This window comes from Anoplolepis gracilipes, unplaced genomic scaffold, assembly GCF_047496725.1.
Source record: "Anoplolepis gracilipes unplaced genomic scaffold, ASM4749672v1 Contig27, whole genome shotgun sequence".
Lineage (NCBI taxonomy): Eukaryota > Metazoa > Arthropoda > Insecta > Hymenoptera > Formicidae > Anoplolepis > Anoplolepis gracilipes.
This window is the reverse complement of record NW_027328678.1, coordinates 107,659-122,062: the sequence shown is the minus strand read 5'-3', so window position 1 is coordinate 122,062 and position 14,404 is coordinate 107,659. Positions and strand designations below refer to the sequence as shown.

The window sequence follows — 14,404 nt, the reverse complement described above, 5'->3', positions numbered from 1 at the left end:
ATTAAAAATTTTTGAGGAAATAAAATTCTTAAAAAAATTATCTAAAGTCAAGTTAGTGGAATTTAATTATTACAAAATTATAGGCGTTAAAATTCACTTCTAAAAAAAAAACATTACAAACATGTTTAAATTTAATTGAATTAAATAAGAAACAGGTTCTCCCCCTCCATGTATTTATTGCTTAAGAAATTGATAAAGTTTTTAAAGGATTTTTTCCATGATAAAAGTAAGAAAATTTTTTTTGTCAAAAATGAAAAATATATTTATATGCGTACTAACATGAGGCTCTTCCTTTTTTTTAAATATTGCCGTCCATTTTTTTGAAAATACAATTCTTAATCCAATTTTGGGCATCATCTCTTTAATAAACTCTGAGGTAAGGACGGGGAAATTTTCTTCCGTAATAGCATTCTCTAAAAATTTAAAATTTTTATTAAAATTTATTTTTGTCTCAAAAATGAAGAGAAAATTAATATAATAAACAAAATAAATATTTTGTGGATAAAATCAAATTTTTAGTTGATTACAAAACGTTTTGTTTTAACTAAACTTTTTGATTGTTGACAGACTATTTCAATGTTCAACTAAAAATTTAATATATGTAACTTTATTGCCTCAAAAACGGAAATTAAATAAGTACAAATGAAATAAATATTTAGTTGACAAAATCAAATGTTTAGTTGATTGCAAGATAGTTTCGTTCAAAATAAATTAGCTTTTTAATTGTTGACAAATTTAATGTTCAACTAAAAATTTAATATATGTAACTTTATTGCCTCAAAAACGGAAATTAAATAAGTACAAATGAAATAAATATTTAGTTGACAAAATCAAATGTTTAGTTGATTGCAAGATAGTTTCGTTCAAAATAAATTAGCTTTTTAATTGTTGACAAATTTAATGTTCAACTAAAAATTTAATATATATAACTCTATCGCCTAAAAAATGGAAAGAAAAGAAGTAGAACAAATGAAATAGAAATTTAGTCGATAAAATTAAATGTTTAGTTAATTGCAAGATAGTTTTGTTTAAAATAAATAAACTTCAATTGTCGACACAATATTTTATGGAAAATTTTTGACTTTACCAAATTATATTTAAGAACGCACATAGATAGATAATCATAATATCGAAAGTTTTCATCCATATTTTTCTAGCTAACAAAGTAGTAAACATGGAACCTAATAAGCGACTTTAAATTTTAAGCAGTTATACATCACTTTGTCCGATCAAAGATAAAGATATCAAATATCAAAGAACACGTGTCAAACACCGCACAACAAATACGCATGATACTACAGCAGCACAAAAAATGATGCACGTACAAACTTTTATAAATCTCGTGCTAGTTATTTATTAGTAACTCTAAATATGTTTTAAGCCATAGAAAGAAACTAATCTACAATGCATAAAGAAGTATATAGATGAGATTTATAAACGTTCGTACCGGCATCATTTTTTTGCCACTGTATCACGCGTGATTATTTGCTGCGTATGTGTTTTTTTGGTATATATAATATCTCTATCCTCGATCGACAAAGAAATGATGCAAGAACTATACGTAAATAAAACATGAAAAAACTATTGCATAAATGAAGAAAATAAAAAACTTTACAGTACATACCTTCCAATATTTTTTTAATATTTGCTTCTACGTCAGATTTCAGCCCCCACGACCGAATAATATCTGCCATAACGTTTCTCACTTCACACTTGACGACACAATTTGATATAATATAAACGATCAAACGATGTCTTCTTCTTGTGACGACACGTCTTCTTCTTATACGGCACGTCTTCTTGCAACGCGCACAGTATTGTAGACTCGGATGCCTAACACGAACGATAATACGACAAAAACGACAAAGGCGATCAAACGACAAAAAAGAAAAGACCCGCACTCACTATCCATCGCAACTTATTCGGAAGCGCCAACGTCATGTCCTTACGTGTTCGTGCAAGCTCAGCTAGCGTACTCTAGTGTAGTACTGACACTTGCGCGGTGATCAAAATTCAAAATTCAAAATTGAACAAAATTCAAATTTAAACAACAATTTTATTTAGTTAAAAGAAACATATTAAGCAGTTGACTTTGTATAATAATGATATGATATTTAATCACGCTCTTTAGTTATTTATGAAGAAAAATATTTATTATTTTTAACAAAATCATGTGTAGATTAACTGAATTTTTATTTAACTTAGAAATTTTACCAAAAAGTTTATTTATTTGATTTTTGATAATGTTTGATTCATCTATCAAATAATTTTTTTAAAGCTTCAAAACTCTTCGTCATTTTGAAAAATTGAAATTGTCGAAATCTGTTAAATATTTTAACAAAAATTTTTTCTATATCTAATTAAATTATTTGGTTGAAAATACATAATATTTATCAGTCCTCACGGTATCATTTAGTCAATTTGATACTTGAAATTAAAATAAATATATTATCTAAGTAACTAAATGGCACGTAAAAACAAATAAATGCTACTAATATTTCGAACAAAATAATTTAGTTGAATTCATTTAGTTCATTCTTCATTAAAAATTGTTGATGGTAATATGATTAAACTATATCTTTTTTAGTGCAATTAAATAATTGTTGAATCAACCATTGAATTAACCAACTATACAAATTTAGTCCGTTCCACTATTTTTTTTTCTCAGTGTGTATATACAGGATGTCCCAGAACAACCTTCTGTCCGTAAAATGACGTATTTCTGACACAATTCTAGGACAATTTTTCCTTTACCAAAATTTGATTTGAAGCGTAGTTTTTGTGTTATAAGCAAAAATAGTTAGCAAATCACGCGTTGAGTATAGAAGGCAGGCAAGAGTGGCGCGACGCACCGCGAGCGCAGGCGCAACTGACCGTCCGAGGTAATTACTGCCGCATGAGTCGCTAACTATTTTATCTTATAACATAAAATTATGCTTTAAGTAAAATTTTGGTAAAGAAGAAAATGTCTTATAATTACATCAGGAATAAGTGTTCCTTAAAATAAAATATCGGACGCTGCGATCAGCTGATTGCTACACGCGATGTGTCTCTCAGCTGAGCCAGAAAATCAATATATCGATCGGTCTAAAGTCGTCGATGACAATGTCGATGACAATCGAAGGAGCGTCGCCGTCGCGGAGACGGTTATTTCTCTCTCTCTTTCTCTCACTCCCTTTCTTTTACGCACACACTCAGATATACATACATCGCGTGTAGCAATCAGCTGATCGCAGCGTCCAACAGCCGGAACAACTTTTGGTCATTAAAGTAACGCCCGCGCTCGCGGTATGCCGCACCGCTCCTGCCTGCCTTCTGTACTCGACGTGTGATTTGCTAACTATTTTTGCTTATAACTAAAAAACTACGCTTCAAATCAAATTTTGGTAAAGGAAAAATTGTCTTAAAATTGTGTCAGGAATACGTCATTTTACGGACGAAAGGTTGTTCTGAGACACCCTGTATATGTATATATATATGTATATATAGGGTGGATCATTTTAATCCATCCAGTCGAATATCTCGAAAACCAAGCCCGGGAGAGAAAAATGTTTCAGACAAAAGTTGTTTGGTTTCGAGGGGGCCATAAGATGATACCATTGGTTTGACCTTGAAGAATTATTTGAAGATCACATGAAGGTCACCTCAATTTTTTTAAATAGCATCCCCTTTTTTTATTACATATTCTTGTAACTGACCTCGAGAGCTGTCCAAAACACTATAATCAAATGTTTCTTTATTGAGTACTTTTCGAGTTATAAGGCAAGACCGGAACATTTCGAGTTATAAGGCAAGACCGGAACATGATCCAGCCACTGAAGGCAAGATCTGAGCATGATGCAGCCAGTAAAGGTAAGATTCGAACATGCTCCATACCCTACACACACACGCGCACGTACACACACTTTACATACACTTGCACACACCCTACACACATATTCCACACACACTCACACATAGGTTATGTGACATAACTTACACGCATGTCTACACACTTTACATGCTCTTACACTACACGAACACTCCACACACATACACATACATTCCGCATTCATTCACACATAACCTATACACACATACACATATACCTCACACACACTTATACATACACATCCCACATTTACACACACACAGATAATCGGCCCATGTAGACGATTGCTACAAATCCTATTCGCAGAAGTACAAACCTGATTGATCCCTTGATTGTTCTTGATGTTCTACTCATCTTAAATAGTCTATTTTTGAAATAATATACTTTCTATTGTTTCCAAAGAAAATATCGACAAGAAAATTTATTTGTCACTATTTAGGAATCAATTGATTACGAAAATCTCTTCCACTGTTGATCGGAGTATCAAACTTTATTACTCACAATCAGAGGCTTACGTCTGCCGACAATACCCATGGCTGATTATCGTCCCTCAGAGATTGTTGGTATTTTCCTTGTTCTCGGAGAATGTCAACTAAATTATCATGAAGCTTTGCGAGTTTACCGGAATCGTTACCCCGAAAGAGAACAACATCTGAATCATACTACAATCCGGGACCTCGAACTAAGAGCTCGCCAAGGCCGTTTAGAACGTCAAAGAGCACATCATGAGTATGATGAAGATGATGTGCGTCTGCACATTATCTTGGCATTCATTCATCTTAATCCTTATACAAGTAGTCGTATTATGGCTAGAGAAATTGGTATCCCAAGAACAACGATCTTAAGAAATTTGAAGAAAATGAAGTACCATCCTTATCATATCACGTTAACACAAGCTCTTACTCAAGCAGATATGCCGTTGATGGCTGTCTGTTCCAGCTGAGACATGCTTACGATCTATAAATAATTGTGTTAAAGGTGTACATGTTGAGGATTTTAATCCTCAAGATCTTAAAGATACATCAGAATTATTTAGATTATTTCAATTCTGAAGACACTCTGTTACATTTTAAAACTGGCACTGAAATTGCAACGTCTTCTTCAATCGAATCGCTTTTTGCTGAATATAAGACACGAGTTTTCAAAGGATGCATACCGATGAGGGTCGATAAATTTGTAGCCAGTCTTCTGGATTATCTCGACGGCAGATTATGTTTGGATAATGCTGCAAATACTTTTTCTGCAGAACAAGAATGCAAAACATCCCCGAAATAATGATCGACACAAATAAATTGTAAATCTGAGGATGATAAATATTCCGACTTTTCCAGTAAGTCGCATTTTAATTCAACATCGATTTCTAACATTAATGATAACACTATTGCAAACAGCGTAAATTCTATTAGAGAGTGGATATAATTTGCCCATGTTCGAAATGGCCACGATTAAATTTGACCACATTCGAAACAGCCACGTTCGAAACGACCATGTTCGGAATGACCACGGAAAATATTGCATGGAGTTCAATTTTCCCACGTCCAAAATGGTCATGTTCGAAATGACCACGTTCGGAATGGCCACGGGAAATATTGAATGAAGTTCGATTCGACTACGTTCGTAATGGCCACGTTCGAAACGGACACGTTCGAAATAATCACGTTTAGAATAACCTAACCACGTTCGAAATGGCCACGTTCGAAATGACCACAAAAAATATTGCACAAAGTTCGATTTGGTCACGTTCGAAATAGCCACGTTCGAAGTGACCACGGTCCTGATTGACTACGTTAATATTAACCACAATAATATTGACCACGGTCCCAATTGACCACGTAAATATTGACCACACATACACACACACGAGGGGAGGTGCAAGGGGGGCCTCCGGCCCTCTCTCTCTCCTACACCCACCCCACCCACCTCGCTTCGCGTAGAAAGTTGCAACCCATGTGAACTTTGCTTTGTCTTGCAACGTACATTGCACGTACGTCAATATTAACGTGATCAATCGGGACTGTCGCCATTTCGAACGTGGCTATTCCGAACGTGACCATTTCGAACGTGGCCGTTTCAAACGTGGCCATCACGAACGTGATCAAATCAAATTTTATTCAATATTTCCTGTGGCCATTTCGAACATGACCATTTTGGACATGGCCATTCCAAATGTGGCCGTTCCGAACGTGACCGTTTCGAACGTGGCCGTTTCGAACGTGGCCAAATCGGACGTGTCCATTTTGAACGTGGGTAAATTGAACTCCGTGCAATATTTTCCGTGGTCATGCCGAATGTGGTCGTTTCGAACGTGATCAAATTTAACCGTGGCCATTTCGGACGCTCCTATTACAGACAGTTTTTACGATATACAAAAGAATCATTCAGAAGCATCGATATGCTCCATTTCTGACGACACTGTAATCCATTAAATTTTTAAGAAAATTGGAGGGGTTTAAAAAACAAAGATAAATTTACCAACATTAAAAAAATCATACTTGAACAAATGTCCCGAGTGGGAAAGTATCGAATCAACAGATTTTTATCCCAATAATGAAAAATGGTAATTTATGCCAGCCAGTTAAATTACAAAGACACTATAATGATACAAAATACATACGCTTTTAACTCTCTTTTACATATAACTGCACACATGATAGGTGTCATACAGAGTACAAACGTATTGTACAAGATATGGATGATTCTTTCATGCAGTTAGCAACAAAAATTGTATTTAAAGGAAAAATAACTAAAAACGAGTACACTGAAAGAGCATCCATCCTCAATAATTTGTTATTATTCCAACAAACAAAGTACACTAGACATTTCCAATCGTTAGACGCTATGTGTAACGCTGCTCACCTAGCCGAATATACTTTCGCCTCGTAACCCAGTCTTTGCAGAAGCAAAAAATGGGAAATTTGTAATTACTCCAATGAGAGAAACTTCGCGACTATAAGTATTAACGTGGATGTCTTATTACATAAAGGGCTTGAAGATATCCAAGATGCCATTGATGACGTAATTATGTCGAAACAAACTTGCATAAAATATAATAATTCATGCTACATTGCAGAAAGATATGGTCCGCAGATTATAATAGATACAAGTATTTTAATAGACAAAAATTATTTAAAAAATATAGAATTAGAACCTAAAAGCTATAGTTTACATAGTATTGCAAAAAACATTATAATACGTGATAACAAATACGCATTGAGAGGAGTCGTCAATTACATAAATCATGCACAACATTACAGTTTTATTATTTACTAATGTCTCGTAGTATGAATATGACAACTTAAAATTAAAGAGAACACAAGTGTCTTCAACGAAATATATGATAGTGCCACACGTGTTAATATATGCACAAATAAAATAAAATACAGCTAATTTTATTTTTTATTTATCAGTTTTATTTTTAAGATATATTTATATATATATATATATATATATATATATATTCATTCATGTAAATTTATGTATATTTTTATTATGTTATATGTTTATAATAAATTATTTTTATGTATCCAAGAGTTGTGCGATTTATCAAGTCCCAGCCATTTCACAAAAACTTCATCGCCTTTTTTGCGTATCACCTTTTCCACGAGATACACGTCGGGATTAGCAACACGTTGTAGTTCGTATTCGTAGAATCCTCCGGCTACTGGATTTCTGCGCGAATCTTCGAGTAGATATGTCGCGGGATTAGTATTTTGTATTTTGACAATTTTAAACACTTCGGCTGACCAATTTGGTGTGTAATCTTTATCAAAAATGGTCTTGAATTTACTCACACGTATTGAATCACCCACTTTGAATCTCGCTGGAGCAGCAATTTTTACATTGTTGTATACTGTATTTAAAAGTCTATCAGCGATTGTTGGAGTGACATCGATAGGTCTCATATTGATAGTGCGATGTTTTCGCGCGTTATATTCTGCAACGAGTTGGGATAAAACGTCGATCCACTTGTAATTACCATTTAGCGTAAACAATTTCCACATATTATTCTTTAAAGTGCGGTTGAATCGTTTCACGATCGAGGCTTTCATGATGGAATACGTTGAATAATGATTAATGTTATGTTTCTTCATGAGTTTTTGCACATTTGCATTATAAAATTCCTTTCCTCTGTCTGTTTGAAAATTTTTCGGACATCTTCCACCATCTCGAATTAGTTTCGCAATCGTTTCAGACATTTTGTTTCCGCTCTTACTTTTGAGCAATATGGCCCACGCATACTTGCTCAACACATCGATAACAGTAAGTATGTAATTGAAACCTTTGTTGACTCGTGCATAAAGACGCATCTCAACCAGGTCTGCCTGCCACAGATCATCGAATCCGCGTACTATGACGCGTCTACGCAGAAAATTTTTTCTCGCCGGAGCGTGCAATTCTTCCACGAGTTTCGCTTTTCAGAGTTGTTTTTCTTTTCTTGTATATTTGATCGTGGCATATTTCATAATAATGTAAAAGTTCATGTATAATTTTTTATGTATCTTTTCCTGAGTCGGATGTAGTTTGCACATGTGTCTGAAGCATTTTCGGCATTTCATGCATCATTATCTGAAGCGTTTGCACGCGCGTTTCGAGCGCAATAATTGTTTCCTCAATTTCTTTCTGTCTATTCCTCAAAAGTTCAACACTCATTTCAACGTACCGTTTGTTAGCAGCATCGTTGTCATCTTCCGGTTGCGCTACACATCGTATCTTGCGCAACCTTGCGTCAAAACCGGCGCTAATCAGACACAGAGTGTTATCTCGCACATACGTTCTTAGTAATCCGTTCCATTCATAGTATGCATTATTCGACGTACCGAGCGATACTCCAAATTTATTAATTGACATTTCAATACGAAATGTTTTGACAGAATGACTAGTATCGTCAACATGTTTAATTTATAATAAGACCTGCCTCGCAAAACTCTTGGATAATTGACATAATTTCATTGCCATGAGCATTGTTAGCTGCTCGACGTGAAGCTTCCAGCAGCCGCAAACGATCTACCAATTCGTTGGGATCGTTTCAATGCACGTATTCAATATTATTCTCACTCAGTGTCATAGTGCGTGGTAGGTTTATACCTTTTCCAATTTTTCTCTTGATAGGAAATAATGAAGCGATTATATATTTATATTTGTATCCTTTGTTACCTAATACTGGATTATGCACACTGCTATCACGTCTATGCGCGTTTGTCGCCAGTAATATACTTTTATATTTATGCATATCGTTCTCTGTATATACAGCATCGTCGGGAATTCTCTTGAAAATTAATTCGTAGAGACCCGGCGTCCCCGCATATTTTACTCCATTGATAATTATATTATCATTCTTATCCATTTCAAAATGTTTATCGCCGAGTATCATTCCTTTGTCGGAAAATTTAACACCATATACGTAATCCATCTCGTTATTTACATCTTGACCCAAAATTGCTCCGATATATCTTTGTCCGAGCAAAACAAGATGTTCTCACAACATTCTGACTCTCGGATGTTTGTAATTGACGTTGAACCGACGTCACAACCGTTTCGGGTGTGGTCTCAAAAATTTCTTCGATGGAAGGAGACAAGATTATTTGAGGTTGTTGTACAGCTTTTATCGGAGTCGATTGTTTCATTCGCTTTGATTGATTTGGTGTAGAAGTTATCAATGAATCGTTTGATCGTTTTTGTCCTCCATTTGATTTTTTTTCATAAGTCAGTGTTTGATCGTTTCTGTTTTATGCTCTCTTCTTCTTCTCTGGGTATACCAAACGACTCCACTTTCGATGCATCAGATTCTACATCGATGGTATTCTCAATAATTTGTTTTAGAGGTTCAGTGATCGACTTAAAATGTTTCCAAAGCGACGTCTTCCTCAATTTTACCAGTTTTTAAAGAGTGATATTTTTTGCAAATTGATTCGCTCGTTTTTGCAATCTCTCACAATCTTTTCACGTTCATCATCAGCATCATTGTTGTTTATCATGATGGATATTTTGTAGACGTTGTTAGATTGATGTGTCGACAGCGACTAACCTCTACGGTATTGCAAATTCATTAAATCCTTTTCTATATCGTCCATTGGTCAGCGAGCTGTCTTTATCAATAACTACGAATCCATACTTGTGCTGCCAGCATTTCTGGCATAATGCGTGAAAATCGTCGTATGACATGTCAGTATTTACATGATCGTTGTACACATGTTTCAGGTTTGTACTATTCTGTTGAAATAAAATCAACAGATTCGCATTGTCGCGTATAAGATGCTTGGATATCTTGGCATACGTTTGACAAAGATAGAAACAGTCGACGCTCGAGTGTCGACCCATTGCAAAGTACTCTCTTATCGTATCTTGTTTATCGCACGCCACGTCATCAAAGATAAAAATGGAATTCGGAAGCGCCTCGCTTAGAGCAACGACTTCACTATTATTAGAAAATGTGGAATAACCAATTTCATCTATCGGTGTCAATAAATATTGATTTTTCGGTTGTTGAAGCGATTTTGAATAACAGGTTCTCAAAGCGAACACCGTACGAACTTTCAATTAGACTTATCAATACATTAGTCTTACCACAATTTGAAGGACCGCAAATAATACCTCGTATAGTAATTGGTAACATGTTTCCATGCTTGCGTATTTCTTTTTCAAGCATTAGTCTATTATCAAAGTTTATAACTTTGATTATCGTCGCTTGCCGCACAAACCGCATTTTGAGAATGAGTCATGAGACCTATTTATAGATGTGCATCGAATCGAAATCGCTCAGTATTGAAAATGTTTTTTCATCTGTCGGACGACAGTCATATTTTCGAGCTTACCTCTGAACAGTTGCAATATATACCAAAGATTATTTTATTGAGACAGTTTAGCCGCTACGTGGAACGTCTGTGGGACAAACTTCCCGAACATATAAAGGCTGATTCTGAAGTACAATGATATCGTAGATGTTTGCGACATTATAATTTACCGTGGCAGCAAACACATATCGACGGTCCAGCACCATTTATTAAAGACTGCTACGAATGTCAGCGAGAATTATAAGAGGTAGTGGTCTATTGAATCGTGCGATAAACGCGCTTCCTATCGAATTACATATTCCTGGATATCAGTTTTGCGGACCAGGAAGTCGTTTAAAAGAAAAATTGGCTAGAGGCGATCGAGGTATCAATCCATTGGACGCTGCGTGTCGCGACCACGATATAGCTTACTCGCGAAGCAACGACCTCGGCGAACGACACGTTGCGGATCGTATACTAGCTGTGAAGGCGCGGGAACGTATTACCGCGAGGGATTCGACTCTTGGTGAAAGAGCGGCTGCTACGGCTGTTTGGACGGCCATGAAGGCAAAAACGAAATTTGGTATGGGAATGAAGATGAAAAAATCATTCAAAAAGAAAAAAATGTTGAAAAAACGAATACTTCCAATAGCAAAGCGTGGTGGTATTTTACCGATTTTACCATTGTTGGGAGTAGTCGGTTCTTTGGCTGGTGGAGCAGCGGGAATCGCAAAGGCTGTAAACGATAGCAAGGCCGCGCAATTCGAAGAAATGCAACGTCACAATCGTGCTATGGAAGGTCGTGGACTTTATCTCGCTCCGTGCAAGCGTGGACGGGGGTTCTCAACGACTGCTAAGAAAAAAAACGTTAAAAAAACGTTAAAAATGCCTGCGGGTGTAACAACTAACGTACAATTGGAACAACTTATAAGACGTATGCGCATTCCTTTCTTTAGAGGTGTTTTCATGCGCAATAATTTACCGATAAGCGGCGTGCGACGAAACGAGAGCTACATTGTCAATTTAGACGACGTTGAGGGTCCTGGTACTCATTGGGTAGCATATGCAAAGAGGGGAGATAATGTTGTGTATTTTGACAGTTTTGGAAATCTTCAACCGCCCGAAGAATTGGTGCAATATTTTGGACAGAATGTAACAAAAATTGAATACAATCATGCGTCTTATCAAAATTATAATCAGAGTATTTGCGGACAATTGTGTCTACAATTTCTTCAAACGATTAAATTTAAAGCCTAACATTCTACTGTCGTGACTCAGTATTCGACATGTCACTGACACTTACGTTGACTGGTAAGAGTAGCATTCTTGCCGTAAGCTACTTTCCAGCCATAGATTTGAACGATGATGATTACGAACTTGGTTTAACGGATTTTGAAACTTATCATACGATACCGAACGTGAATTCCTCGAATAATAAATTTTACTTTGACAACGACGACACGGAAATTACGATTCCCGAAGGATCGTACGAATTGCATGGTATAAATGAATATCTAACGCATGCAATTTTACAATACGATTCCCACAACATTGTTAATAACAATGATGAGAAATATCCAATAGTGATTTGCGCTAATCATAATACGTTGAAAAGTGAAATTAAATGTATATACAGAATAAATTTTAATAAGCCTAACAACATAGGATCGTTGTTGGGATTCTCCAATCGTGTATTGCAGCCGCGGAAGTAGTACGAATCAGATGTGCCGATAAATATTATTAACGTAAAGATTATTCGTATAGAATGCAGTGTGACCGCTGGTGCATATAGCAATAGTAAGCGTGTACACACGATACATGAATTTTCTCCGAGCGTACCACCAGGATATAAGATATCGGAAACGCCCGCGCAAATTATTTATCTACCGATCGTCGTGCGAAACATTACTGATTTAACGATATGTGTTGTGGATCAGGAGGGTCGATTGCTCGATTTTCGAGGAGAGGAAATTACCGTACGATTGCACGTACGACAACGTCAAAAATAGTATGCTCGTGTTGAATGAAACGGAGCACGCGAGAGACAATATTTTTACGAGGGACAATACTTTTGCGAGGAGGCGAGCAGTGTCTGGTGACAATAATCAGATGTCTGGTTACGCTAAAAAGAAGCTCAGCGTTGAATCGTGAATTTTTAAAGTCTTTGGGATTTGTCGTACGAAATAATTGAAAGAATGATTGACATTTTGAACATTGGAAACGAACCGATCTTTGACGACCGTATAGTAAAAATTGAAACTCATACGTACAATCCATACGCAAATACAACACTTGGATATAGCGATGAGATACGGATACCTATACAGCATCAAGATTTGTACACGTTGCCGTGCGAGAGTTTCCTTTACGTCGAAGGAAAATTGACGATAAGGGAAAAAGGATGAACTAATGATATTGGGAAATAATTGTGTTGCATTCATGGTCGATGAACTTCGATATGAACTCAACGGTGTGGAAATTGATCGCAACAGAAACGTTGGAATAATTTGCACGATTAAAAACTACATTTCCCTTACACACAAGACAAGTAAAATCTTGCACAATGCTGCGTGGAATATAGTTGCAAATAATGGTGAAGGTTACATCAATTTTTGCGTGCCGCTCAACCTGTTGCTTGGATTTTGCGAGGCTTATAAGCGCGTTGTGATTAACGCTCGTCATGAATTGATTCTAATACGTTCACGCAACGACAACAATTGTCTATTTGGAGCTCAGGCTGCTGAAGCTGAGATTGAATTACACAAAATACAATGGCGTATGCCTCACGTAATATTGAACGAAATTAGTAAACTGTCCTTGCTACGAGCGTTGGAGAGCGGTAAATACTTGAACATGAGTTTCCGCTTGTGGGAGCTATACGAATTTCCTTTGCTACACAGTACGACCAAGCATTCGTGGACTGTGAAAACTGCCTCTCAGCTGAAGAAACCGCGATACGTAATCTTTGCATTACAGACTGATAGAAAAAATGTCGCGTCGAAAGATATTACCAAATTCGACGACTGCAAATTGACAAACGTTAAACTCTATCTAACTTTGATTTTTATCTGTATGATGATTTAAATTTGGATTTTGATAAAAAGAGATACGTTATCCTATTCGACATGTACGCGAGTTTTCGTAAATCTTATTACGGATGCAATAACGATAATGTATTATTTACCATGGCAAAATTTCTAGAGTGCGGTCCTCTCACGGTCATTGACTGCTCGCGACAAAATGAGTCTGTCAAAAATGCTACCGTGGACGTAAGAATAGAATTTGAATGTAAGCTAGACGTACCCGCAAATATTACCGCATATTGCCTCATCTTATACGATCACATTGTCGAATGTAACCCGTTGACAAATGTTGTCTGCAAAATTACATGAATCAGGAATAATCCCCTCCAATGTTATAACATTATAACATTATAAAATTAGCGATACTCGATGATCGACATTAGTCGTCCGTCGTAGTTCTCGCCAATATCCTTTCATTATGGTTGTGCCAACGTTTATGGATCTGCAAGGATTTATCGTTGGAGGAAAGTTTATTGTGAAAGAAATTGCGATTCTGACAAAGGGTTCTGTATTCTCTCATTATATTTTTACGAGTCTTACACCATTCCGTTTGCTCAAGAGATCTGAGAGATTTCAAGTTGCATGGTTGATTGGAAAACATCACAATCTGCAATGGGAAAATGGAAACATTCCGTACTACAGGGCCAAAAGTTTAATCACCGACGCCGTGACGTTGAAAG

At 36.1% G+C, this 14,404-nt stretch overlaps 1 protein-coding gene across 1 annotated transcript; it reads left to right on the top strand.

The window, feature by feature from the left end:
* The first annotated feature begins 13,080 nt into the window (after positions 1-13,080).
* Positions 13,081-14,033, top strand: LOC140675992 (uncharacterized). The gene is made up of 2 exons (XM_072910576.1): positions 13,081-13,599; positions 13,746-14,033. The coding sequence occupies exons 1-2, from the start codon at positions 13,081-13,083 to the stop codon at positions 14,031-14,033; spliced, it is 807 nt and encodes a 268-aa protein (XP_072766677.1).
* The last annotated feature ends 371 nt before the right edge of the window (positions 14,034-14,404 follow it).

Coding starts and splice junctions, on each gene's coding strand:
- LOC140675992 (XM_072910576.1), top strand. CDS start 13,081: ATGGTCGATGAACTTCGATATGAACTCAACGGTGTGGAAATTGATCGC. Junction 13,600..13,745: donor AGCTGAAGAAACCGCGATAC/GTAATCTTTGCA, acceptor TTTGATAAAAAG/AGATACGTTATCCTATTCGA.